Source organism: Tachypleus tridentatus, chromosome 5 (assembly GCF_004210375.1).
Source record: "Tachypleus tridentatus isolate NWPU-2018 chromosome 5, ASM421037v1, whole genome shotgun sequence".
Taxonomy (NCBI): Eukaryota; Metazoa; Arthropoda; class Merostomata; order Xiphosura; family Limulidae; genus Tachypleus; species Tachypleus tridentatus.
In genome coordinates, this window is record NC_134829.1 from 39,186,097 (window position 1) to 39,213,832 (window position 27,736).

The 27,736-nt window shown below is 35.0% G+C and overlaps 1 protein-coding gene and 1 long non-coding RNA gene across 2 annotated transcripts in view; both read left to right on the top strand.

Annotated features, from left to right (window-relative positions):
* LOC143250333 (sodium-coupled neutral amino acid transporter 7-like) overlaps nucleotides 1-27,375 on the top strand; it is a 57,244-nt gene extending 29,869 nt beyond the window's left edge. The window contains exons 6-8 of the mRNA XM_076500784.1: nucleotides 23,917-23,988; nucleotides 25,189-25,387; nucleotides 27,199-27,375. Coding sequence (XP_076356899.1) covers nucleotides 23,917-23,988; nucleotides 25,189-25,387; nucleotides 27,199-27,375 — 448 coding nt within the window. The remainder of the gene's footprint in view (nucleotides 1-23,916; nucleotides 23,989-25,188; nucleotides 25,388-27,198) is intronic.
* Nucleotides 14,207-16,109, top strand: LOC143250974 (uncharacterized). Its single transcript, XR_013028454.1, has 2 exons — nucleotides 14,207-14,601; nucleotides 16,016-16,109. It is a non-coding gene; the product is annotated as an uncharacterized LOC143250974 (long non-coding RNA).
* Nucleotides 27,376-27,736: the final 361 nt, after the last annotated feature.

The window sequence follows — 27,736 nt, forward strand, 5'->3', positions numbered from 1 at the left end:
AATGATGAATTTTACCTGTATGATAACATAGCAATGTATTTAACAACAACTTATTGTAACTGTAAAAAAGAAATAAATCCTTATGTGCAAATTTATGATGACAAAACCACTTACGCCCCGCTAGTACATCCTTAAATCTACGGATTTACAAGCTAAAATCAGGGGTTTGATTCCCACGGTGGGCTCAACAGATAGCCCGATGTGGCTTTGCTGTAAGAAAAACACACACGCAAACAAACAAAACCATTTTGAATAGAACAGCGCCCTCTTGAAAATAATTTGAAAATTATTTTACACTATATAGCTCTTACAAAATGAAGTATATTACTTAATCAAAATATAATATGTCTAATAGTGAATTAATTAATTTTCAGGTTCTCTAAGACTATTTGAAGCTACATAGCTTGGTGACGCCCCTTTTAACGCACATCCAAGCACCAAATTCTTAATGATAAGACATAGTAAGTGCGGTCGTTATAGATAGAGCATGGTTGATGTCAAAAGGTGAGCGAAGCTCCCTGCGTGTTTGTTTTATTGAATACGCGCAAAGTTTCTTGAGAGTTGTCTACGATATTTCCCTAACTTTTAAGGACAGACGTAAGGAAAGGCAGCTATTCAACGCCACTAACTCTTGGGATACAAACGGATAATGGGACATTAAAACGCCCACATGACTGAAAGTGGGAATATGTTCGAGGACTACATTCGAACTTCCTACCCGTATCCGACTGCCCTAACCACCAGTACGTCTTTCTGTTACGTTGTTCGACTGATAAATATTCAACAATAGTTGAAGCTAACGTGCAGTGTTTTGTGTTTTATAAGATAGATATACGATATTGTTTCTTTAACCTGTTCAGTGCCGTAGACGAGATAACTCGTGTCAAAGCCGATGGTAACACAGTGCCACGGACGAGTTAATTATTTCTCAATAATACCTAACTTCAACGCTAGATGTCAGCACCATACACGGATTTGACCTACTTACAAATTGTTTAACTTTTGATCCAAAATGGCGTCACGAAAAAATTACAAAATGAAAAAGCATTAGAGTTGTATTGTAGCAGCTGAAATACTTGGCAGTCAAGAGGTTAATGTTAGCTTCATCAACATTAATAGTTAACTGTTTAATGTATATCTATTTTTATTTTGTTATGCTCTTTGTTATGGAAACTGTTTTACAATTTTGATTTAGCATTTGAATTTAGGACTAACATGGCCGATTCTCACGAGATACTGACGGGTTTAGAGTCGAAAATAACGTTAAAAACGAGTATACCCAATTCATAAAACAATAAATTCTATATTTTTTATATATGAAGATGTAAAATAAAAAAGTACATTTATAGCTATACTAACTGCTGGTTGAATGTTTGGTTTTTGGTCGAAATAGGTAGTTTGCTCTGATTCTAAGTAGGGTCCTTAGTCTGATTGAAAGTAGTATTTGAGAGACACTAAAGTATTTGTTTGGTTGTTTCTCGTTTGTTTTGAATTTCGCACAAAGCGACACGAGGGCTATCTGCGCTAGTCATCCCTAATTTAGCAGTTTAAGATTAGAAGGAAGGCAGCTAGTCATCACCACCCACCGCCAATTCTTGGGTTACTCTTTTACAAATGAATAGTGGGAGTGACCGTCACATATAACGCCCCAACAATTAAAAAAGCAAACGTGTTTGGTGTGACGAATATTCGAACCTGTGATCCTTAGATTACAAGTCGAGTGACTTAACCACCTGGTCGTGACGGGCTATATCAAGGCCTTAATAAGCACAATGTTCCAAAAGCATGTCATTCATCTCTTATAGTGTTTTCAATAAATAAACTTATACATTGTCATTTCTCAGCAAAATATTTTGAGTGGAAACAATTAGACGATAAAATGTAGGGACTTATTATATGAAATTACTTATGCAACTTTATGTAAAAAAAACATTTAGAATGTCAAAATAAACTCTGCAGTTTCGGTAACGTACTAATAAACATGCTAACTTCATATTTGTTTTCTTGTTATGTTTTAATTTTTACGTAACTGTTTTACAATACGAAAACTTTGCACTCTTTGTTAACTTAGCATTGTATGAGCAACAAAACATATCGAGTCTATTTAGCCATTCAACTAAAAAATACATGTATTATAAACTAAGTTATCTAAACCTTTTCATAACAGATTTACCCCACGGTGGCTCAGGAGTAAGCGTGAAGCCTTAAAACGCAAAAATGAGTTTCAATATTCGTGATGGACATAGCACAGATAGTCATCATGTTTTGTGCATAACAAAACACATAATTTTCCATTATTCTGTTCCATAAATATATGTTTTGTGGCAGCTTAACGTGTATATATGTTTGTGTTGTTTTTTTTCAGCCTTCCCATGGAAACACGTTATTGTTGTGTATATTGTCTACCAGATCAACTGATCGAACCTTATATTTTCTTGAGTATTTGTTTTTGTCAAAATCTTAACACAATCTATGAAATTTTTACAATTTTTATTTGTCTCATGTTTTAATAGTTGGAATGATATTCGATTGCTGAAAGTTAATTTTAAATATTGCGAGTTAATATAATTATGCTCTTTAGTTTTATATTATACATTTTTTCCAGTATTTGAAAGATTCATGACTTGGGAGTTTTCTTGATTGCTTTTCGATCCAATATTTTGTTTATAAACTGATTGCAATCTATGACTAATAATTGTAGTATTTTACGCATTTTGTACTTCTTTTTGCATAAAATATTGTGTTTGGATGTCACTTCTTACAGAATATTTAAAACTGTTGCATCCGATAATACAATCAACATTTCAATATTGTTCGCATTTATACAATTCTTCGTTATTTTCACTTTCACGAACTAGATTAAATTAGCTCTTTTGTTATCCAAAACCAATTTCAGTTAACGAAATATTGAATATAGATATTCAATCCAATTCTCATTTTAAAGTCCTTTAATGTTGTTGTCAATATAGAAAATGTTTCATAATTATAGACTTCAGAAATGACTGTCTTAAGTCAATGTGAAGAAGATAATAGGTTCCAATATTATATTATTAGATTAAAAATAAAACAAGAAACACGTATGCGTTTTGTTTTTCACATGAAGATGTGATACACACCAAGAATCAGTTAACTCAGTTAACGAAAGAGCAGAAACTAATTGAATTCTACCTCTTGCAAGTGAACTTAATCCACTACTGTTGCGAATGTAGATGGGGAAACTTAAAGAAGACAATATTTACTGTTTAAGCCACTTTTCATTGAAGAACAACATAGTTTATTTACTGTACTACTCTTAATATCACACGTAAATAAACATTTATGGAAACTGTAATAAATGTCTCAACAATTTTTGTTTATTCTGGTTCAAAAGCTTTCAAGTCGTCACCAAGTAATTGATTAAACTTTGTTTAATTTCAGTTTCTAGAAACAGGGTTTAGTTTGATTATTAAACTAAGGCTACAAATGAGTCTCCAGGTGTATCCATTGAACACTACCTTCAATATCTTCTACATGCTTTGTCAGAATTTCCAAAGAAACAACTCACACTTAGTAGTTAGTTTCCTGAAATTAATACATTTCACAGTGACTACTCAAGAGACTATTAAGTATACTATATATTTTGAAATAATTGCCCATCTTTCATTACATACTGTAGAAAAGAGTGACTATCTTTCAATAAATCATTTAAACAAAGGTTTTGTTTATCTTTCGAAACCACTGCACATGAGTGTCTCCATCTTTTAGACGAAAGTGTTTATTTTCAGTTAAGAATACAGACAAGTGTTTATATTTAGCAGTAAAAGCTATGGAAAAGGGCCATTATTTCTTAATAAATCACGCAGTAAAAGATATTTATATTATTGTAAATATGGCACTTAAGAGACCATATGGTATCATTAGTTTCGTTTCTTTTTGTTTTGTTTTTGAATTTCGCGCAAAGCTACACGAGGGCTATCTGTGCTAACCGTCCCTAATTGTGGATCTTCGTAATTATTATAAAACAAAGAAAATTCAAAATTGCAATATAATAATGGAAAATTCTATTATTTGTAAATTTTGTACAAATATGTGTGTGGACATCATTTGATTCTGAAAAGACATTTCAACGTTTTATGTCATAAAGGATTCGTTTGCAAAATGCGAACATAGAACTTAGGCTTACTTATATGAAATTTTAAATGTCTCGAATGTGCACAAAAAATAATTTTACTTTTTATATAAATCATATTTGTGTTCTGTGTGTGCGCGCACACACGCAGAAAAACGAAATCTTCCAGAAAAACTAGGGAAGAGAGGTACTCTACAACAATGTTCCCTGGTGCGTTTCCAGATTTACAATGTTGAAATCCAGGATGGACGGAACGCGGAAAACCCGTTGTGTAGCTTTACGTTTAAAACTCACCAACGAACTACAAAAACTGCGAAAGTATATTTTACAGGGACAAAACATAATAGTCAATGAAACACATTGTGAATATTGTTTAAATACTGTTTATCAGTTACATTACTGACAATCAATTCTAAGTTAATTATTACTACCATATTTGGACACGGACTAAATCTGTATTATAACTCTAGGTTTCGGAACTGCAAGCCAGATTCGAATCGGTACAATACCTTACCATATTCCCTACACTTAAACTGTGGATGTGTTATAAATGGTATGTACAAATGGTTAGGGCGCTCTACTCCTAGTCTCAGGGTCGCGTGTTCGAATCCCCGTCACATCCTCACCCTCCCACTCGTGGGAGCGTTATAATGGTGCGGTCAATCCCACTTTTCGTTACTAAAATAGTACCCTAAGATAACTAGCTGCATTCCGTATAGTCTTACACTACTAAATTAGGGACAGCTAACGAAAATAAGCTTCGCGTAGCTTGCGCGAAATAACAAAAAAAACGTTATAAATGTGATAATTAATCACGTAACGTTGGTGTTAAGTGTTAGGAACTGATAGTCAGTAGTTCAAAAGTAAAGACGGTGTGAAAAATAGTCTTAATAGTTTTGAAAAATACGTATACGTGTATTACTACACTTTAATCAGTTAAAGGGGAAGTAAACTGTTGATACTTGTTTTCCAAGTGGAGAATTTCAGACACTGTACAACTTTCAATCAGCGTAAAATATAAAAACTTACTGCGATGAATTTAACCTTGGACACTCCTGTTATTTTCGTTAATTTGAATGTAAATTCCAAGCAAGGCTTAAAGGTTATTAATGATAATGGAAAGCACTGCTATGCAAGATAATTTAGAATCAAAGTATGTGAACAAAAATCCATGAAAATGAGTTACAGTTATTGGTACTGGCTTGCTTATTTCAGAATTTTCGCATAAAGTTACACAGAAGGCTAATAGTGCATAACCGTCCCTACCTTTGAAATGAAACACTAGAAGGAACTAATCAATAGCATCTGTTATCAATTCTTGAAATGTTCTTGTCTGACCCATGACAGTCACTCCTATAACGCACTATCAGATATCGCCATATTTTTTAAAGTTTGGTAGACCAGTTTTTCTTTATGAGGTTTATGTTTTTTGTATTTCGCGCAAAGCTACACGAGGGCTATCTGCACTAGCCGTCCCTAATGTATCAGTGTAAAACTGAAGGGAAGGCAGCTAGTCATCACCACCCACAGCCAACTCTTGGGCTACTCTTTTACCAACGAATAGTGGGATTGACCGTCACATTATAACGCCCCCACGGCTAAAAGGGCGAGCACGTTTGGTGCGACAGGGATTCGAACTAGCGATCCTCATATTACGAGTCGAACGCCTTAACCCACCTGGCCATGCCGGGCCGTTTTTCTTCATAAATAAGTTTTGATTTCTTCCGCCACGATGCAGTTCTCGCTTAAACATCAGATTCTGCTGAGATATTTGGTCTTATTTATGCGCGATTCTGAAAGATCCTACTTAACATCACCAGAAAACGTGATATTTACTCAGCAAGTGTTAACAAGCTTCGTCACCGTAGAGTAATGCTGTCCTTCATGCTATCATGGCCGTTGTTACTACTCTGAAGTGGCATAGTAATTGTATCCGTGCTATTACACTGCAAACATGATAGAGAAGATATATAACTTACGAAATGATACCTTGCACGTTGATGTGATAGAGAAAATGTTCACAACATCTCAGAGCTTCCATTTACAACACAAACGAGTCGCTAAATTGTATTGTTTAATGATTTTCCCCCACATTTTATGGATAAATAATTAATTGTTTAAAAATTTTTATTTTTAATTGCCAATTGTTTTCCAATTGCCAAAAGAACTTGTTGTTAAGATGGGTGAAAACATCAGTGGTGAAGTGAAAAAAACTGAGAAAAATAAAATGATGACCCCTGAGTTTGTTTTATGTTAAACATAAAGCTACACGATGGATTATCTATGCTATATCCAACGTAGGTATTGAGACACATTTCCTTAGGCTTAGCATTGTGTTACTGACTGTGGTGGTGGAAAAACAAATTCCGTGAGCATTTGTTTGTTTGCTCTTATTAAGTACAAGCTACACAAATGGCTAACCGTTATCTGCTCATCAATGGTATCAAAACTCGGATCTTAGCGTTATAAGTTTCAGACTTTCTGCTGAGCCTCTTTTGGACTACAAAAGAGATTTACGTGTAAGTTTCATTGACCATGTTCTAATTATTTAAAAAAATTACGAGAAAATATTATTCACATACATAAAAATATGATTCTATAAACTATCATGGTTAGGGTTTATATGATTTAATTTGTTTAGGCAATGTTCCCCCAAAAAAGGTTTCAGTATTTTGTATCAAAATTTCTCACACACTGAAACAATTTTTTCGTTCTTTTCAAAATGTTGCGCAGTGCTACATATGGGTTACCTGAGCATAACCGTCCTTAAATTTCAACAAATAAACAATGATGGGGCTTACCGAATTAGTGTGATTGCAACGTTAATTCATATAATGCACCTACAAAACCAAAGAGATGAGCACATTTTAAGGCAATAGATCACGAATATAGAAAACTGGGATTCAAAGTTCAGATAAGATAAGTGTTAGGAAAGGGCACTGTATGTACAAAGTTTTGTGGACCTTTTAAGAGTGTTTGGGTTACAGGGTTTCTGTCTCTTTGTAACAACACTTCTTGAGCCTACGTGTTTTACTTACATCATGAATATAAAACTTTTGAATATTTTGGATTGGAGTTTATGTCGTATCCTTGATTTGTGGGAGATACTATACCTACCATACGTTTTTATCTCTCCCAGACTTGAGCCAAAGTATTTTTATTTAAGTTTACATTTAACTACCGCTTTTCATTTTGTATATAAAATGTGATTTTATTCCATAACCAAGGGTTGGATATTAAAACGCTTCTATTTTGTTATTCCACAAACAAGGGCTGGATATAAAAACGATTTTGAGCCCCGCCTGCAGCATCATGTCCGGTCATGCTCCATCTGATTACTGTGCTTTTTGAAAATAGTGCTTTACCATGATGGCGGGATAGGTTTTGTTTCCTTATTGCTTGTATTGCACCTTGTTTCCGCTGCCCTTCGTGTTCATGAATTCTGATACTTCAGGTTGTTCCATATTTCTATGGTTTTATAGTGCAGTAAAGTACAAGTAGAGTTGTCGTCTTGCAAGTTCTAAGTTCTTGGCTTGAAAAGGTTTATGCCCTGAGTGTATGAATATTTGGCTTTGAAGAATTATTAGAACTTACACATCCTTCCAAAAAGTAACCAATTTATGGTGGCGTCACACTATCTACGTGACTCCAAACATGTCAAATGTAGTTCTGATACATTCATTTACGTCATGACTTGAGATTGGCTAAAGTTGTCAAATGGATCTCTGATAAGCATATTCAAATTTGTTTTAACATGAAATATTCAGCTCTCTGTCTTCTACTATTCAACATAAAAAATTACTTGAGAAGATTTAGAACTCTAACATACAACAAAAAACCAATAAAACATGACAAAAATAAGCATGCAAAAAAATTAGATGCAGGGTTATTTGACATACAATGTGCAACAAAAAACATTTTATTTTACTTAGAGTAAATGGTTTACTAAACATTCGCTTACGGACCCCGGCATGGCCAGGTGGTTGAGGCACTCTGAGGGTCGCGGGTTCGAATCCCCGTCACACCAAACATGATCGCCCTTTAAGCCGTGGAGGCTTTATAATGTGACGATCAATCCCACTATTCGTTAGTAAAAGAGAAGCCCACGAGTTGGCGGTGGGTGGTGATGGCTATCTGCTTTTCCTCTAGTCTTACACTGCTAAATTAGGGACGGCTAGTGCAGATAGCCCTCGTGTAGCTTTTACGTGAAATTTAAAACAAACAAACATTCGAGCATGGACTTGTGATTTTATACAGTGATCAATTTAGTTTTGAGAATGTATATTTTTCTATTACACCATTAACATAGTACACTACTAACACGAGATAGTCTATTTGCAATAGTCACTCGTTTTCATACAGATGCATATAATTTATGTAATTTAACATAAAGTTTGAATGTTCTAAATTCTCGCAAACAATTTCAACAACTGGATATAAATAAAATGCTGTAAAGAGAAAAATAGGTCTTTTCCATTTATTTTAGGCATAAGCAATTAGAAAATGACACTTTCTGCCCAGGAACAATTTTTGTCACATAGTGTTATTTAATTACTTAAAGACATTTCATATTATGTTAGACTGAAGTAATAAACATGTAGATTTTTCAGAGAAGAGTGAAAACAATTTTATGAGAATACGCCATCGTGCTTGCTTTGGATGTTGTTAATTCCCACTACAAGAGCTTAACTTCATCTAGTCATTTCATATAAAACGTATATGTACTCACTTGTAATTAGATATATATTATCTGTTGTGCATAATACATACGGAGTTATTGTTGCTGTAATGTTAAGACATGTTGTTGCATGAGAAACACAAGCAAATTAACAGTTAAGAACATATATATGAACAGCAGAAAATGCCAAAAAAAAGTGTCTCCAGACATTTCCCGTAAGGCTCAAAACGAACACCGTTTTCTCAGCCTTTGCATGCTCAGAACATTTATTCAACACGTTATCTGGTTTTTCTAAGCCTATTCAGTTTCACGATATCATTGGTTTTATCAGAGGTCACGAGGGAATGCATGTCGAAACCGTTGTAAAGCTCGTGCCTTTTCCTTCCACGTTATCTATACATTCTTACCAATTAGGCCGGGGCAAATCTAATTTTTACTTTTTTTTTTTCCTTTAATTTTAAACAGGCCAAGAATTTTAAACTCTCAAGAACGAAATTATTAAAATTAATTTACATACTTAAAATAATTTGACTAGTTCGTGACAGATACCTCATTATGATCCACTAATCTCTATACATATACATACACAAATGAGGAGGAACGTGCGTCTAACAAAACACTACAGTCCTTAAACTTTTATATTATTCTCTTGTTCCGTATTTTCTTTCTACTGAGTTTATCATTCCAAAGGTCACTTTTCAGAATCTAATTTTACAGATTATCTATTATGAAAACGATTAAATACCACTTTTAAAATACGTGTATATAACATGAATTCAATAAATATCTCTCAGATTGGACAAATATTGAAACTTTATTTCAATCATATTTAAAGTTTTAATCAAAAGAAAAATGATAAAGGACTTACAAAAAAAGGAAATATATTTGATAAGTTGAAATTGATTTATTTTTCAGCATGTTTTGATGTATTTGTTTGTACATAAGAACTCCATGTTTGTATATTTACAAAAATATATTTCTTTAATTTACTTTATTTATGTGTCGTTGAGAAACTGTATTTGAACGTTTGCACAATTTGACTGTTTTTAAAAACACATTCTGAAGTGTGAACTTTGAGTTCACGAAACCCATAGAAATAATAATGAATAGAAAAAACATGAAAGCATAATGTTCGAGTGTTTTGTCATTTTAAGTATATTTTATCTTGCTGTTGAGAAATACAATTTATTCAATAACATGTCATAATTCGATACCTCTTACTTACTCTCTTGTACCTTTTGTATTTCTTAGTGAAGGTTCTAAGGTTTCAAAATTCAACCTAAAATTATACAGCCACTGCCACTTCCATCTTCTTACAGCTATATATTCAAGCTGGCATCAAAAAACAACAATTGTGCGAGATATTTTTCAAAAAATATTTCTTTATGTTTTATATTACATGTCCAAAAAAGTAAAACGTTAAAATATTGTTCTTTCGGAATTTTGAATTTTATAAAAATAAATTCTTTAAAATACGTATGTTTTCTTCTTAGTATGTAACATTTAAATCGTGTAAATTTATCTAACTTTAAATTATCTGTTCCACCAACATAGAATTTGCAGTTTTAAGATATTGTTCTTGTTTGAAGTTAAGAACAGAGTTACACAATGTGATATCTATGTTATTCTCACCACGTGTATCGAAACCCTGTTTATTGCGTTAAGTCCGCAAACATAACCTTTTACCACTAAGAAAATAATATATTTTGAGGGCTTACAACGCTGAACTTCGGAATTTTATACGCGTAATGGGAAAAGCTTAGATTGACCACAGCGTATCTTTGCGCTTAAATACAAACAAAGATTTGCCAATATGACCATGACCTCAAAGGCACTCTGTGAAAAGAATTCGTTTAAACTGCTAATTTTTTTTTTAGTTTATCAGCGTAGAGGAATATTCCAGTTTTGAAATTGTTTCCTACCAAAAAATGTTAACACAAATAAATAAAAGGAATTATTTATCACATATAATGCATACAGGCACAATGGACATCCGAAACGTAAATCATAAACAAATTTCAATAAAATAACCATTACAAAGACTATTAAACAAGTAAATATAGTGAAATTTAGTTATTCAGTTGAAAAAGTTGTTTGTTTGAAATAGCTGTCTGTTTTTATGTGGATTCGTTTTAAACGGTTTCATTTCTGACTTTTAACACCTATATGTGTTTGCCAGTTGACATCTCCATCAAACTTTGGCCGGTTCTATTTTGGATTGAATGACTTTCACATGATTTTTCTTACGTAATAACAGATGCAAAGCTTAAGCCAAGTTATTCTAATGAATTGAAAACCAAGGGTACCACAAATAATGCTAACGAAGCTCCCAAACATATACTGTAAACCTTGCTGTACCGGTTGCTTGCTGGGCGCAATGCGATACGATGGGTTCTTATGCTTGTTTGATTTGTTTGTTTGCTTAAAATTAAACACAAAAACACACAACGGGTTATATGTACTCTGCCCATCACGGGTATCGAAACTCGGTTTCTAGCAGTGGAAATCTGTAGGCATTACACTGTTCCACAGGGGGGCTGTTTGTTTAATGTTAAACACAAAACAACCCAATGGACTATCTGTGCTTTACCCACCACGGGTATCGAAACTCGGATTCTAGCGTTGTAAGTCTGCAGACATACCGCTATGCCACTGGAGGAGGGGCGATACAATTGGTAGATGGTCAAGTAACTCTACTGCCACACTTTTTATGATGTTACGAAGTAATAACAAATAAGATAAAAAATTTAATTGGGAATTTTTTTGTTTCGTTTACCAGCCTATAGCCAAACAAGAGCTATCTGTGCTAGACTCTCTAGGCAACTCTAATGAAATAGTGCAACTCTTATAATACACCAATGGCTCCAATGTGCTGATCGTGTTTCTGCGGCAACAGGGTTCGAATCACAAAAATCATCTGATGCACTGCCTGCCACACTACCAATTCGGCGTGGACCAGATCGTGAGTTTTGGAATCAAAATATTGATTTTAGGGCAATAATTGTCTCAAAGTTTCGCAAAAATATATATAAATTTTGATTTTGTTATATTTCATGTATTCATATAATTTTCAGATTTCTGGAAACGTATAAAAGGCAACATAAATGTTTTCTGCATAAATTACCAGAAATATGTAAACCTTCCAGCCCCCGTTTTATAAATCAAACGAAGGTCGTATAAATATCTTCTTACAAAACGTAAATTTTCTTTAAGCAGCCCCCCCCCAATGGCACAGGGGTATGTCTGCGAACTTACAACGCTAGAATCCTGGTTTTGATACCAGTGGTGGGCAGCACACAGTTTATTGTGTACTTTTCTGCTTAACTTCAAACAAACAAATATAATAAAATGTAACCTTCTCCCAAAAAAACAACAACATTTTCATTCAGTTATGCTTTGGTAACAAGAGTTTCGAAAGTATTTAATTAAGGCTGTTGCACATACCGTGTTCCAATTAATATTTAACTTTTTCTTTTTACTTGTTCGCATATTTCGGAATAATAATGTACTTTGAGACAAATTGGGAGTATTCGAGTAACCACCCTGCAAATCGTTTTATAAGCACGATATAGTTTACTGAACTGAATATGAAAACTTGACTAATATGTCAGACAACTGCACGTGTTTTCGATTTTCTCATGTGGGCCTCTACTAAGTTTCACACTATACTAACCTTTGGTCAGGGGTGAAATCGTAACGCATTACGTTACATAAAAATAGAAAATTTACTAGAATTTTATTTAAGTTAAAAATAAGCAAAAATGCTGACATTTATGATTTCTTTGTGACGAATTAAAACAATAATAACAATGAAATATTCGTAATTTGTTAAGTTACTTTGTTAGCAACTAACATCAAATAAAATTACGTTTGAAGGCAAAGAAACAAAGCGAAGAAACTTTCGTAACTTCCTTTAGCACATATGAGAATTTACAAGTATTTTGATTTGATAATTCGTAACAAACCCATTTTTTGGTCTGGTTTGTTTTGAATTACGCGCAAAACTAAACGAGGGATATCTGCGCTAGCCTTCCCTGATTTTGGAGGGTAAGACCAGTGGGAAGGTTGCCAGTCATCACCACCCACCGCAACTTTGGGCTTCTTTCTCTTTTACCAACGAATAGTGGGATTGACCGTCACATTATAACTCCCCCACGGCTTAAAGGGCGAGCATGTTTAGTGTGACAGGGATTCGAACCCGTGACCCTCAGATTACGAGTCGAGTGCCTTAACCACCTGGCCATGCCGGGTTTTATTTGCAGTGAAAGACATTCAATCAACTTTGAAGGAAAAGAGTACCAGTAATAGCAGTAATGTTTTACAAATTAACGTACAGTTTGTCTGTTCGTTTTGAATTTCGCTTAAAGCTACACGAAGACTATCTGCTTTAACCGTCCCCATAATTTAGCAATGTAAGACTAGAGAGAAGACAGCTAGTCATCACCACCCACTGCCAATTCTTGGGCTACTCTGTTTACCAACGAATAGTGGGATTGCTCGTAACATTATAAAGTCCCCACGGCTAAAAAGGCAAGCATGTTTGGTGTAACGGGAATTCGAGCCCTCGACCCTCAGATTGCGAGTCAAACACCCTAACCACCTAGCCTTGCAGGGCCATTAACGTACAGAGCGTTATGAAAACGTAAAAGTTTAATATTTAAGCTCTCACTATTTTATAGTTAAAAGTAAATTGATATTAAATCAAGCTAAACGAACTTATATTTACTGTATAAGCTATGAAGATTATCAGATTACCAAAATATGACCTACTTTGTACGTATTGTTGGCGAGGATAGCTTGACACATCAGGGAGAATAAAAAGTGTTTTTTTTCTATAGCTGTGCCTGTTCTATAAGATTCTTATAGTTTAACATAAATATTCAGTTTACAAACAATCTTATATATCTCACATTGAATAATACGAACTCTCTCAAATAGTAGGCACCGGCATGGCCAAGTGTGTTAAAGCGTTCGACTCGTAATTTGTGGGTCACGGGTTCGAATCCCGGTTGCACTCAACATGCTCGCCCTGCCAGCCGTGGGGGCGTTATAATTTTACGGTCAATCCCACTATTCGTTGTTAAAAGAGTAGCCCAAGAGTTGGCTGGCGGTGGGTCGTGATGACTAGCTGCCTTCCCTTTAGTCTTACACTGCGACATTAGAGACGGCTAGTGCAGATAGCCCTCGAGTAGCTTTGCGCGAAACTCAAAACCAAACCTCTCAAATAGAAAGTACACAACGTCATGTATATTTGTTTACGAGGATCTTATAATTCTCAGAGCCATCTATTGTACAACTCTTCAGTTCAATTAACTTTTTTTGTATCCCACCCAACGTCAAGGTTTCTGATTGGATAGCCTGAACGAGATCTGGTCGTATTACAAAATCCTTATTTACTATTGGCTAATATTTGCACTTTCGTGCTGTCTTCTCTGTTCTAGACAAGCAGTAATGTTGTTTTTTTTCGAACCTCCTGAACATTACAAGCATATGAAACCGTGACTTCGAATGCGACTGAAAAAGTAAAGCAGGATTTTTTTTTTCACGAAATTTGTCCCACGAGTTTTGTTTTAAGCAACAGGTTAAATACATCATCAATATCGGTTGGATATGCTGTTTTGTGTTGTATTATAATAAATAAATTTTTCACTCAAGTATTTTCTCAACAATGTCTGTTCATTTTAAAAACTCGACAAGCGGTGGCGAATGCGATTTATTATTAGCAAGCCAATCATTAGAAGGACTTCAAAGTAGTCTGATAAAAATCAGTATGGAACAAGAGAAGGGTCAAACAGTACACCCAAAGTTACAAAAGGTAATTTTTCTTTAAGATGTTGTATATTGTACGTTTTAGACAATATCATATTAATATTATTATGTTTATTTACAGGCGTGAAAAATAATTTTTAATAATTGTGGATTAATTATTTACTTTTTACTTGAACATTTTGAACTAAGAAACAATGTAGTTGTTTTGTTATATTAACGTTTATTAAAGCATTAGTCAAAACCATCTAACTTTAAAATATTCAGTAGCATTTTATGAGAACAGGTAAGTGAACTTACTGATTGTTCTTTCAAATTTTAAAATTTCGGGAGAGCACATTAAAAAAGAAAATATTTATTATTAACGTTCGAACAAGCCAAACTTTTTTTAAAAACATACCGCAACGTTTGTTTTCTTTACAGAATCAACGATTTGTAAAATAACACAATCTGTAATGCATCAGTTTAGTACTGCTAAACAGCATAACTAGTAGTCGACCTAAGGCCGACTGTGGCTTAGTGATAAGCCTAAACCATACCGTTAAATTCACTCTTCAAGACAGTATAATAACAATATGATGACGTTACTTAGTAGTTAACGAGCCAAAATGTGAATTCCAGGATTCGTGACTCACCGATTGTTGTCGCATAAACGCGCTCTGCATCTTGGATCTGTAAGTACGTTATAGGAATAACAGTCAAATTCTAATATACGGTTAGATAAGGCTCATAAAAGTAAACAAGTGTTTGGTGGTTGCTGTTTACTAACTGTCTTCTCTCTAAAATAACTGTAAATAATTAGAAATTAATATGCGCAGGTAAGGTAGTTTTTTGTGTAAATTTGTACGAAAATTTTGAAACAAAAACAGGGCAAAACCTCTGACCTTTAGCATGAAAGTAAAAACAATGTACACAAAGACATCCACCACACTGTAGTTTGCTATATCCAGTGTAAACAAATTCAAATATTCGTTAAACGCACGGGGGAGGACATAGGACCCCTAAGAATGATATACGAGCGTAGTCAGATTCAAACATAAAATACCCTGTATTACCCCAATACAGCCCTAAAACTACATATCAGATTTGGTAACAACCGATCCAGCGAATTGATAGCTATAATCTTACATGTAAGAAAATAATTTTAACTAAAAGAGAGCATACGATGTTAACAAAAACTACAGAAATATAACGTGTTAGAAACAAATCTGACATCATGACATTTAATTCGCAGTGAAAAACATAAGACGCAAGAAAACTAATTGAAAATCAGTAGAAAAATTAGTCCTTTTCGACTTAATATTTACTAGTTAAAGTCTAATTTGCAATAAACCATAAAATTTTGTCATTCAAATTGAACTGTTCGTGCATGATTTCAGAAAATATTCACTGATAGATTTAGATCTCGTTTAACCCAGGAATGGTTTACTTTTTGTATATAAAATAGTAATATGTTGTTTCAGGAAGTAGCTGGTATGGGTCTTCTCTTCTCCTCGTGAATGTGGCTCTGGGTGCCGGACTACTTAATTTCCCAGAAGTGTTCGGTCGCGCAGGGGGGTATTGTTGTCGCCATTTGTGTGCAAGCAGTGAGTTTCCAATGTTTTTGTGCTATTGTTATTATTTATATGTTTGTGGAGCTTTGAAAAGGATAGCAGAGAAGAAAACTACTAAAAGTATTCAATATCATTGTTGTCATTTCCTTAAAACAAACGAATGTTTTCAATGAGAAAATATTTCAGACAAAACCGATCTCCTTATAAGTATTGACTGATATATAAGTATAATATTATTTTTTTCTATTACATTATATGAAGCGCACTTTCTTTGTCTCGTGAATTTCCCAGTGACCCCTCATTCGACACGTGAAATGCAGCCATTTCGTAAACATTCACCTCTCCTCTTCATAGGTTCAAGGAACCCTGAGAGTCTTTTACTGGTCATGTTAGTCACTATGTAAACTCGTTTCTTGGAGTACATAATTGTAGCACCAGTTATTTGATGTTATTATTATTTTATCTTTTTATTAATGTCCGTTATATTGCTGTTTCTAACAAAATATTCACGACGGTGTAGAATCGTTTGATTGTTTTGTTTTTCTGGAATTTAGCGCAAAGCTACACGAGGGCTATCTGCGCTAGCCGTCCCTAATTTAGCAGTGTAAGACTAGAGGGAAGGCAGCTAGTCATCACCACCCACCGCCAACTCAGAGGCTACTCTTTTAACAACGAATATTGGGATTTATTGAAAGGGCGAGCGTGTTTAGTACAATAGGGATTTGAACCCGCGACCCTCAGATTACGAGTCGAATCCCATAACCCACCTGGCCATGCCGAGTACTACAAATTCTAAACCTTTGTTTAATTTTGTAGATGACTTCATAGAACAAACTCGTGAAGCGTTTCAACTTTCTTTGTTTTTCAGGTGTTGTTAGCGTTTATGCTAACATCTTTATTGACCTTGGCCTACTGTTCGGATGTGATCGGATGTTGTACTTACCAGGATGTTATCCGAAGTATTTGTGGGGAGAGAACACGAAGAGTGTGTGCTGTCTGTATCGTCTTCTATATGTTTGGATCCTCAGTGACATATCTAATAGTTTTAGGAGATCAGTTTGACACGGGTAAAATACCACCTAGCGGCCTTTCTTCAAACAACTTATACACAGAGGATAATTTAATATTACCATGAAGATGAATGTGTTCAACATTACTTTATTTTCAATTGGCGAATTCTGTTTCGAGGGAAGCAAGATAAACAACCCAAAAATTTAGATTCTAATAGCTCTATTAAAAAAATCTGAATATCATTTTATCAAACGTCTGGAAACATTCAATACTGTAAACAGAATGACGTGAATAACGTGTAAAGACTGAGTATTTTATTAAGTATAGAAAATGTTAATATATTAGGCTTAATGTCTCAGCACTTCGTTCACTAGCGTCATCTAGCGATAAAAAATTAAAGAGCTTTCCATGAAGACGATTTAAAAAATGGAAGATCACTCACTCAAGAGCTTCATCTGCTATTATTTTATTCAATAGGATAGTTTTCTCTTTCCTCGCTCTATTCTCTCTCTAAAGCTCTCCGTGCGCGTGTTTTCCTACTATCAACCATTGAACTTGTTCTAAGGAGATTGTTAATAGGACTTTCTCTTCAACATTCCTGTGTATCGATATTAATTAGCGTTCACTTCCTTTTTCTATTTTATTAAATTGTTTGTTTGTTTGTTTTTATTTTCGTGTAAAGCTACTCGAGGGCTATCTGCGCTAGCCGTCCCTAATTTAGCAGTGCAAAACTAGAGGGAAAGCAGCTAGTCATCACCACCCACTCTTGGGCTACTCTTTTACCAACGAATAGTGGGATTGACCGTCACATAATAACGCCCCAAGGCTGAAAGGGCGTGCATGTTTTGATTCGACCGGAATTCGAACCCGCGAACCTCGGAATACGACTCGAGTGACTCAACCACCTCGCTATGCCGGGCCTACTTCATTAAAGTCTATCAAAGTAGGATAACATTATAAAAGAAAACTCTCAGACACGATGATTAGGTAACAGTTGTGCAGACTTCAAAATCGTTTTGTAAACTCGCCATGACATCGTAGTTTACTACAATTACTACGTCTTCACAACCAAATGAAAATGAAACAAAACAATAAAAGACGTGTGTAAGAGAACTAATTCTTATTTTATGTTTTGTGTCAACTGTCATGAAAAACAGAAACATGTGAAGCGGGTTGTGATAAAACCGCGTCAAGCGCACGTAATAAATGATCAATGACTGTCTAATTGTGCACAGAGGGTAAATCCTAGGTCGATGAGGTATCGTATAATCAAACAATTTGTCAAACTGTTCAGATATTTAAAATCTTTAGAAATGGACTAGCTGTAAGTAAGTGCTTGCATTAGGGTTCTGTTTTTAGCTAAAGGCAGTGCCATAATGGTGTATCATAATAAATTAAATAATGTTCTTCTGTAGGACAGTGGTGAGCCTATTTACACACAAAGCTAAAAGCCGGTGTTCAATTCCCTATTGTGGTTTCGTTCTGAAAAATAATTTGTGTAATTCCATTTTCTTTACGTGAATTTTAACAGTATCTGGTAATACTAAACCGCGTTCTAGCCTAGATTTGTTTTACAATCAAACAGGTGTTTTAATCAATGTTTCTAACGCAAAAACAAGTAAAGGTAAAATATCAACCGTCACTTCATTGTAGCTTTATCCATCTCAACCGTCACTCCATGTAGCTTTATTCATTTCAACAGCCACTACACTCTAGCTTTATACATCTCAACCGTCACTCCACTGTAGCTTTATCCATCTCAACCGTCACTTCACTCTAACTTTATCCATCTCAACCGTTACTCCACTCTAGCTTTATCCATCTCACACGTCACTCCACTCTAGCTTTATCCATCTTAACCGTCACTCCAATCTAGCTTTATCCATCTCAACCGTCACTCCACTCTAGCTTTATCCATCTCAACCGTCACTCCACTCTAGTTTTATCCATCTTAACCGTCACTCCATGTAATTTTATCCATCTCAATCTGTCACTCCACTTAGCTTTATACATTCTCAATCCGTTACCCACTGTAGTTTTATCCATTCTAACTGTCACTTACTCTAATCTTTATCCATTCTAACCGCATTTCCACTCTAGTTTTATCTATCTCACACGTCACTTCCACTCTAGCTTTTATCCATCTTAACCGTCACTTCCACCTAGTTTATCTATCTCAACCGTTACTCCACTCTAGTTTTATATATCTAAACCGTCTACCTACTCTAGTTTTATCCATCTCTAATTGTTACTCCAATCTAGTTTTATCTATCTTAAACCGTTACTCACTTCTAGTTTTATCTATCTCAATCTGTTACTCCACTCTAGTTTTATCCATCCTAACCGTCACTTCACTCTAATTTATGTATTCAACCGTTACTTCCACTCTAGTTTTATCTATCTCAACTGTTACTCCACTCTAGTTTTATCTATCTTAACTGTCACTCCATGTAGTTTTATCTATTCTAACTGTCACTTCCACTAGTTTTATTCTATTTAACCGTCACTTCCACTCTAGTTTTATCTATCTCTAACTGTTACTCCATAGTTTTATCTATCTTAATTGTTACTCCATGTAACTTTATGTATCTCAACCGTCACTCCACTCTAGCTTTTATCTATCTCAAATTCCGTCACTCTACTCTAGTTTTATCTATCTTAACTGTCACTCTATGTAATCTTTATCTATCTCAACCGTCACTACCACTGTAGTTTTATCTATTCTCAACTGTTACTCCACTCTAGTTTTATCCATCTTAACTGTCACTTCCATGTAATCTTTATCCATCTCAACCGTCACTCCACTTAGTTTTATATATCTCAACTGTCACTCCACTGTAGTTTTATCTATTTCTAACTGTCACTCTACTCTATTTTATCCATCTTCAACCGTCACTTTCACTCTAATCTTTATGTATCTCCAACTGTCACTTCCACTGAAGTTTTATTCATTTCAACTGTCACTTCCACTCTAGTTTTATCTATTCTAACCGTCACTCCATTGTAGTTTTATCCATCTTAACTGTCACTCCATGTAATCTTTATGTATCTCAACCGTCACTTCACTCTAGTTTTATCTATCTCAACCGTCACTTCCACTCTAGTTTTATCTATCTTAACTGTCACTCCATGTAGTTTTATTCATCTTAACTGTCACTCCACTGTAGTTTTATTCATTTCAACTGTCACTCCACTCTAGTTTTATCTATCTCTAACCGTCACTCCATTAGTAGTTTTATCCATCTTAACTGTCACTCCATGTAATCTTATGTATCTCAACCGTCACTCCACTCTAGTTTTATCCATCTCAAACTGTCACTTCCACTCTAGTTTTATCCATCTTAATCGTCACCCATGTAATCTTTATCCATCTCAACTGTCACTCTACTGAAGTTTTATCCATCTCAACTGTCACTCCACTCTAGTTTTATCCATCTTAACTCGTCACTCCATGTAATCTTTATCCATCTCAACCGTCACTTCCACTCTAGTTTTATATATCTCTAACCGTCACCTACTGTAGTTTTATCTATTTCAACTGTCACTCCACTCTATTTTATCCATCTCAACCGTCACTTCACTTCTAATCTTTATGTATCTCAAATCCGTCACTCCACTGTAGCTTTATTCATTTCAACTGTCACTCTACTCTAGTTTTATCCATCTTAACTGTCACTCCATTGTAGTTTTATCCATCTTAACTGTCACTCCATGTAATCTTATGTATCTCAACCGTCACTCCACTCTAGTTTTTTATCCATCTAACTGTCACTTCCACTCTAGTTTTATCCATCTTAACTGTCACTCCATGTAACTTTATCCATCTCAACCGTCACTCCACTGTAGCTTTATCCATCTCAACCGTCACTCCACTCTAGCTTTATCCATCTTAACTGTCACTCCATGTAATCTTTATCCATCTCAACCGTCACTCCACTCTAGTTTTATACATCTCTAACCGTCACCCACTGTAGTTTTATCCATTTCAACCGTCACTCCACTCTATCTTTATCCATCTCAACCGTCACTTCACTCTAACTTTATGCATCTCAACCGTCACTCCACTGTAGCTTTATCCATTTCAACCGTCATTCCACTCTAGCTTTATCCGCTTCTTCTTCCTCTTTGTGTTTTTGGAAATCATCAATCAAAGACGTAAGTTATTCAACAACGCGCTATTCCTGTATTTATAATGATATCCAACATTACACTAATAAATGAAGGGGTCATTCCTTTACGTGAGTAAATCCATCAATTAGTACTCTGAAGAAGAAAATCCAACCTTTAGAAAGCGCTTTCTTTATTGGTTTTTGTTTTGCTTTTTAATTGTGTTAAAAATTATCTAATTAATTACTGTTATTTTATAACTTTTCTCTTGTGGTCCAGTGCATGATTTTATGACTCAGAAAATTGAGGCAAAGTGTTAAGTCGTAGCTCTGTTCACTTGTTTTAGTGTCTGATCACTGTATGGAATGGAGTTTTGTAACAACTGGTACATGAGAAGAGAGCTAACAACTGTAGTCAGCGCCATCTGCATCATTTTGCCACTTAGCTTCCCTAAAAGAATAAACTTCCTCCAGTATGCCAGGTAACTAACTGAAAGATCTCAATTTTCTAGATGAATGAAAACTCTGCTAAAGTTAAGAAATAATAGTAATTTTAGAAATATTTAAAAAAAAGGGAACACTGTATTTAAAACAACAACAAAGAGTTCGTGTATGTGTAATGCCTTGGTGCTCGTTTAATGGCAAAGTTTTAGCCTATTACATAAAAGGTTTTAAAATGAGGAATTTTAGAATTTTTGTGAAATCGTATTGGGACGTTGTTGCTGTTTTTACAGTGTTGTGTTTTTTTTTTAATTTACTCATGAAAGTTTTAATATGTGAAATAAAAGTGAAATTTTCGGTCCAATGAGCATAACGAATCATTAAGAAAGTGATTTATAGAAGCAGGCATAACCAGTTTTATTGTTTGCACTGTAGTCATAGTGATTTTACAGTGGAAAAAATATTACGAATGTTTTTTTCTCTCTTCTTTCTAGTTCGTTCGGTGTCGTTGCGTTGTTGTATGTGGTCTTTCTGATTATATACGAGTACTTCGCTGGAAATTATATCCCTGGTGTAATAAAAACAAGCTTTACATCCTGAAAGACATGTTTTAGTGGTGGTACCACAATCTGTTTTGCTTACGAGGTACGTTGGAATCGAAATCAAAACAGTTCAATAATGTGTTTGGCATCTAGATTATCTGCGTTAGTAATAATTCGGAACGGTTGAGAGACAAAGTTTCGCTTTACCGTATAATGGCAACTCAAAGCTACGTAGTACGAGAGAGGGTGAAAAGAAACCCCGTACACGTGTATTGTTGTGCCTGTCTAAATCAAACCCGGTATCCCCTCGTAAGCAGAGAAACTCTCAAAAAGGGGTCACCCCCTCTCTATTTCTCTCCCAACCCCATCATTGGCTACTCAAAAGCATTTCTATAACGTTTCCCATCACTTGGCTACCGTTTTATGACAACAAATTTCTATTGTTGACCATCGCACGTCAGTCAACTTTACCCCAAGAGCTCAGTTCAAAATTACTGTGGAATTCCTAATTCATGTCTTTTTGTTTCTTTACTCAAGATCAATATAAATTTTCAATTTCTTCGTCTCAACTTCTATTAATTCATTATTGTTTGTTTGTTTTGAAGTTCACGCAAAGCTACTGAGGGGTATCTACGCTAGCTGTCTCTAATTTAGCAGTGTAAGACTAGAGGGAAAGCAGCTAGTCATCACCACCCACCGCCAACTCTTGGGCTACTCTTTTACTAGCCAATAGTAGGATTGACCTAACATTATAACGCGACCGGGTTTCGAACCCGCGACCCTCGGATTACGAGTCGAACGCAATAACCCACCTGGCCATGCCGGGCCTTAATTCATTATAGCGCTATGACCTATTATTTAGGGAACAACTAGCTCGTTACAAAGTCATCTTAAACAGTTTTAGCATCTTACAAACTAGTTTCGTAAGTTGCACTTAAAAGATGAAAAGTTGACTTAACATGTCGATTAACTATATAAACGAAACGTAAGATTCCCAGCAGTAGGACGTAATTCTGTAGTTGTTATATGCTAAAATAATGTTCTCTAGCCCGAGGTGAGCACAGTTCATAGACACACTGTTGGCGTTTATAACTATTAAAATCGAAGATAATCAGTTTTTATTTATGTAGAGGATCGAACCACGTGATAAACCAATACAAAGGAATACCTTTATACCTATATTAGAAATATATATATATATATTCAAACATCTGAGCACGCCCTCTACATTCCTACACTCAGTTACACAACCCCTTCAAACATGTGGTCAGCTATCGGTCAGTTTTGTTTAGTTTCATTAAACAGTAAGGTGTTTATGATATAGTATATGCGTCAACTAACTGTATCGAGCAAAATACCTTCTAAAACGCAGTTTCTCAGAAATATTGGATTATTTCGTTTTATGGTTTTAACAGCTGGCAGTTCTATATGACCATACAGTACATAAAGAGCATTGTTTTAACGTTTTGTTTGTTTCAGGCACAGTGAGTACATACGATTGTAAACACTACTTTCTTTTCAGTGCCATGTTAGTAGTGTCCCGATATACTCTTGTTTAGCAGACAGGAGGTTACTCACTTTTCTCCGAACCGCTCTTGTGGCCATAACTTTGTGTGCCTTCACTTATTCTGTGGCAGCCGCAACAGGATATCTGACCTTGGTTCTCGCGCAACTAGTGACATCTTGGAGTCATACGATGCCAAAGATACAGTGGTTATGGTGGGAACTGCTGCTTTGGGGCGAAAATGTTCACTAACTACCCCATGGTGATGTTTTGTGGAAGGTGAAACGGTTCTAATAGTATATATTCGAGATATTTTTTCTCTTATTTTACTTTATTAAAATTTCTGTTTTATGAAAATGGTCATTAAAAAATTTCTTCGTAGCTTAAAGTTAAATAGTTTAATTCCAACGCATGATCTCCTGCCATTTTAGCTCTCAGACGACAGACGGGATGACGAATTCTGACAAAAACAAAAAAACAAAACGAGTGAACAATATAAACAGGATAGAAACCTAAAGATAATTTATTTCGACTTGAAGTTTCTATGTAGCGTAAATAGCCATCAAATGTTTAATGTCAATTTATTGTTGTTTATTTATTTCGTTTAAAACTACACAGGGTCTATTCTTGCGAATCTGACCATAATTTTCAAGTGACAAACTAGAGAACAGCTATTAACAGCACACACATTTTTTTTCTTTAATTTCGCACAAAGCTACTCGAGGCCTATCTGTGCTAGCCGTTTCTAATTTAACAGTGTAAGACTAGAGAGAAGGCAGCTAGTCATCACCACCCACCGCCAACTCTTCGGCTACTCTTTAGGATTGACCGTAACAATATAACGCCCTCACGGATGAAAGAACGAGCATGTTTGGTGCAACGGAGAATCGAATCTGCGACCCTCAGATACCTTTCAGCCGTAAAGGGCGTTATAATGTGACGGTCAATTCCATTATTCGTTGGTAAAAGAGCAGTCCAAGAGTTGGCGGTGGGTGGTGATGATTAAGTTGCCTTTCCTCTAGTCTTACACTGCTAAATTAGGGACGGCTAGCGCAGATAGCCCAAGAAATATATATGCAAAACGGCTCGTTTGGGTTGAGAAAATATTTTACATAGAAGAGCGAACAACGTTTCGACCTTCTTCGGTCATCGTCAGGTTCATATATATTTCTCTACAAGTGGGTTTTCTCGACATCACTGATTATTATTTCAGAGAGCCCAAGAGTAGCTTTGCGCAAAATTCAAAACAAACTGTTCATGTCCAAAAAGATAAATGATGCGTTTATTACAGTGGAATTGCCAACATTAATTTGAAACTTGGTTGTAGTACCTTTAAATAAATTACATTCTTTCTCAGGTACTTAGAAGGGTTTTGATGTTCTATTATCAGAATCTAAATTTGGTAACTAACAAACAACTTGGAATAAACTTTTGAGAAACTTCATCAGTAATACTTGTGTTCTGACCAACATTTTGCAGGACAGCTCTTGACGACCTTTACACTCAAACAAGAGGCATATCAGTGGACGAAGCAGTGAAAAGTGAACGATGTAGGAGAGTTATAATTGCCCTAATCTGGTTTAGCAGTTCATTAACCTTAGCTCTACTAATTCCTAACATTGGAATTTTAATTGAATTCGTAGGGAGCCTAGCAGCAATTTTCATCTTTGTTTTCCTGGTAGGTAATGCTGGCAGAATATTAATTTTGTCTTCTCTAATAACGTTACTTTCGTTCTACTTACAGACACGTATGATTAAAACATGCTGGTTTAACAAAAGATGGATTGTTACAATTAATAAGGGTTTTCTAAATTTTGTCTCTCATTTTTCCAATTACACTGAAAATAGATGCGAGTTCGTTTAAGATTGAATCTATACGTTATGAATGTTTATTGATCATATAAAAGAATATAAAATAACAGCAAAGTTAGTTATAACGATTATAATGTGTAATATGCCACCTCATGGGCTACTCCTTTACGAAAGAATAGTGGAATTGACCGTCACATTATAACGTTCCTACGGCTGAAAGGGCGAGTATGTTTTGTGGTATGGAAATTCAAACCCGCAAATTTCAGATTTTAACTCAAATGCCCTAACCATCTGCCCATGCCGGGCGTCGCCTATCGACCAAATCGAATTTATTTACTATGGAAATACGTTCGGGTTAAAATGTTCGTGAAATTTGTTTGGAAAAATAAGTTCTTAAATTGTGTACTAAGAAAATAAAGAAAAGTACTATGAAGTACTAGATAATGGTCGCACCAAACATGCTCGCCCTTTCAGCCGTGGGGGCGTTATAATGTGACGGTTAATCCCACTATCCGTTGTTAAAAGAGTAGCCCAAGAGTTGGCGGTAGGTGGTGATGACTAGCTGCCTTCCATCTAGTCTTACACTGCTAAATTAGGGACGGCTAGCACAGATAGCCCTCGTATAGCTTTGTGCGAAATTAAAAAAACAAATTTTTTAAAATAACAAACTAGATAATGGTATCCTTACATATAGTATAACACAATAATATTATCATTATCTTTTAGCCAAGTGTCTACTGACATCTAAAGGTGGCATAAAAGTTACCAATTCTCCTGAGCACTATGTTGTTGTTGTTTTTTACAACTGTTTCCAAAGTAACCTTTTAACGAAGAATCATATGTTGTTAATTGGTTGTGAGTCTGGATTACGTTTTACATTTGAAAGTTTTGTTTGTCAGATGCAATAAAGTATTTTTTGCAGTAAACATATAAATCCTGATACACGTTTTAAAATAGTTTTTTTTATGCTATAGATATTTTAAATTTGAAGTAACTTTAGCATGGACGCTAGTATTAGCGTAGCCACAAATGATCCCCTCGTGTAAAACTAACTGAGTCCCCTTTTGTTCTGGGAACTCCGCAATTTCTGGGCTGCGGGGGCATTTTATGTCATTGGCCCGATGATCTGTTAGCGCTTTCGCATTACAAGTAACCATTCATGCTGCCCAAACTGGAAATTTTAATGACTTCATAATGATTTTGCTGGTAAAATGACACATGTCCTTAAAATTTATTTCCATGTCCTTAAAAGACGTAGTATGAAAATATATTAGAATTTTATGTTTATATTGTTGTTTTGAATGAATCACAAAACTACACAATGGGCTATCTGAGCATTACCCACGACGGGTATCGAAACCCGGTTTTAGCGTTGTAAGTCCGCAGACATACCGCTGAGCCACTGGGGGCTTATGTTTATGTATGTATATTTGTAGAATGCGTACTTAGTTTTAGTTTTAGTGATTAGTGATTTTTCCTAGTTTTAAAACAATTGTTTAAGAAGATAACAAAATAACTTTCTTACTTTAATTCTTACTTATTACTGTAAACCACGTAATTTGATAAACAATAAATCCTTTTTTCAATTTAGGTAGCTGTAAATTTGATTTATTTCATAATTTTTCATGATGATCAAAAAAATATGTTCTCTTCTTTCTAGGATTGTGCCTTTTAAAGGTAACACTAAAGAAGGACCCATGTCTTTCTGGTTTGAAGAACAAGTTTCTAGTATTATGGTCAGCATTCTTTCTGACCATTGGAACATTTATATTTTTCTTAGTGTTAACACAGGCTTTGATTAAAGACATCTCTGGCAAGTCTGCATCAGGGAAACCTAACCCGTGTCGAGAGTAATTATGCTGAATTATACAATGTTTTTGTTGTTTTTGAAGACTATTGTCACTTATTGCCAAGTTTGATGTTCCACATTTAGTTCAACGTTTCTTCATGGTTTAGTGAAACCAAATTAAGATTAACAGTACACTGGACTTAGAACAAAAGTCACCAAAGTTAATAAAATAGAACTCCACACTAGCTTGTTAAAAGATCTTAATATTTAAATTCATTAAGTATAAACCTTAATGCATTGGATGTTTTCTCGCACAGAAATGACCAAAGTCGCTACACTGTGTAGAGTAATCGTGTAGAGTACACAGTGTACAATTACCTCTTGTCAAACGGACATGATGACAGAACAGAGTAAATTTGTAAGAGT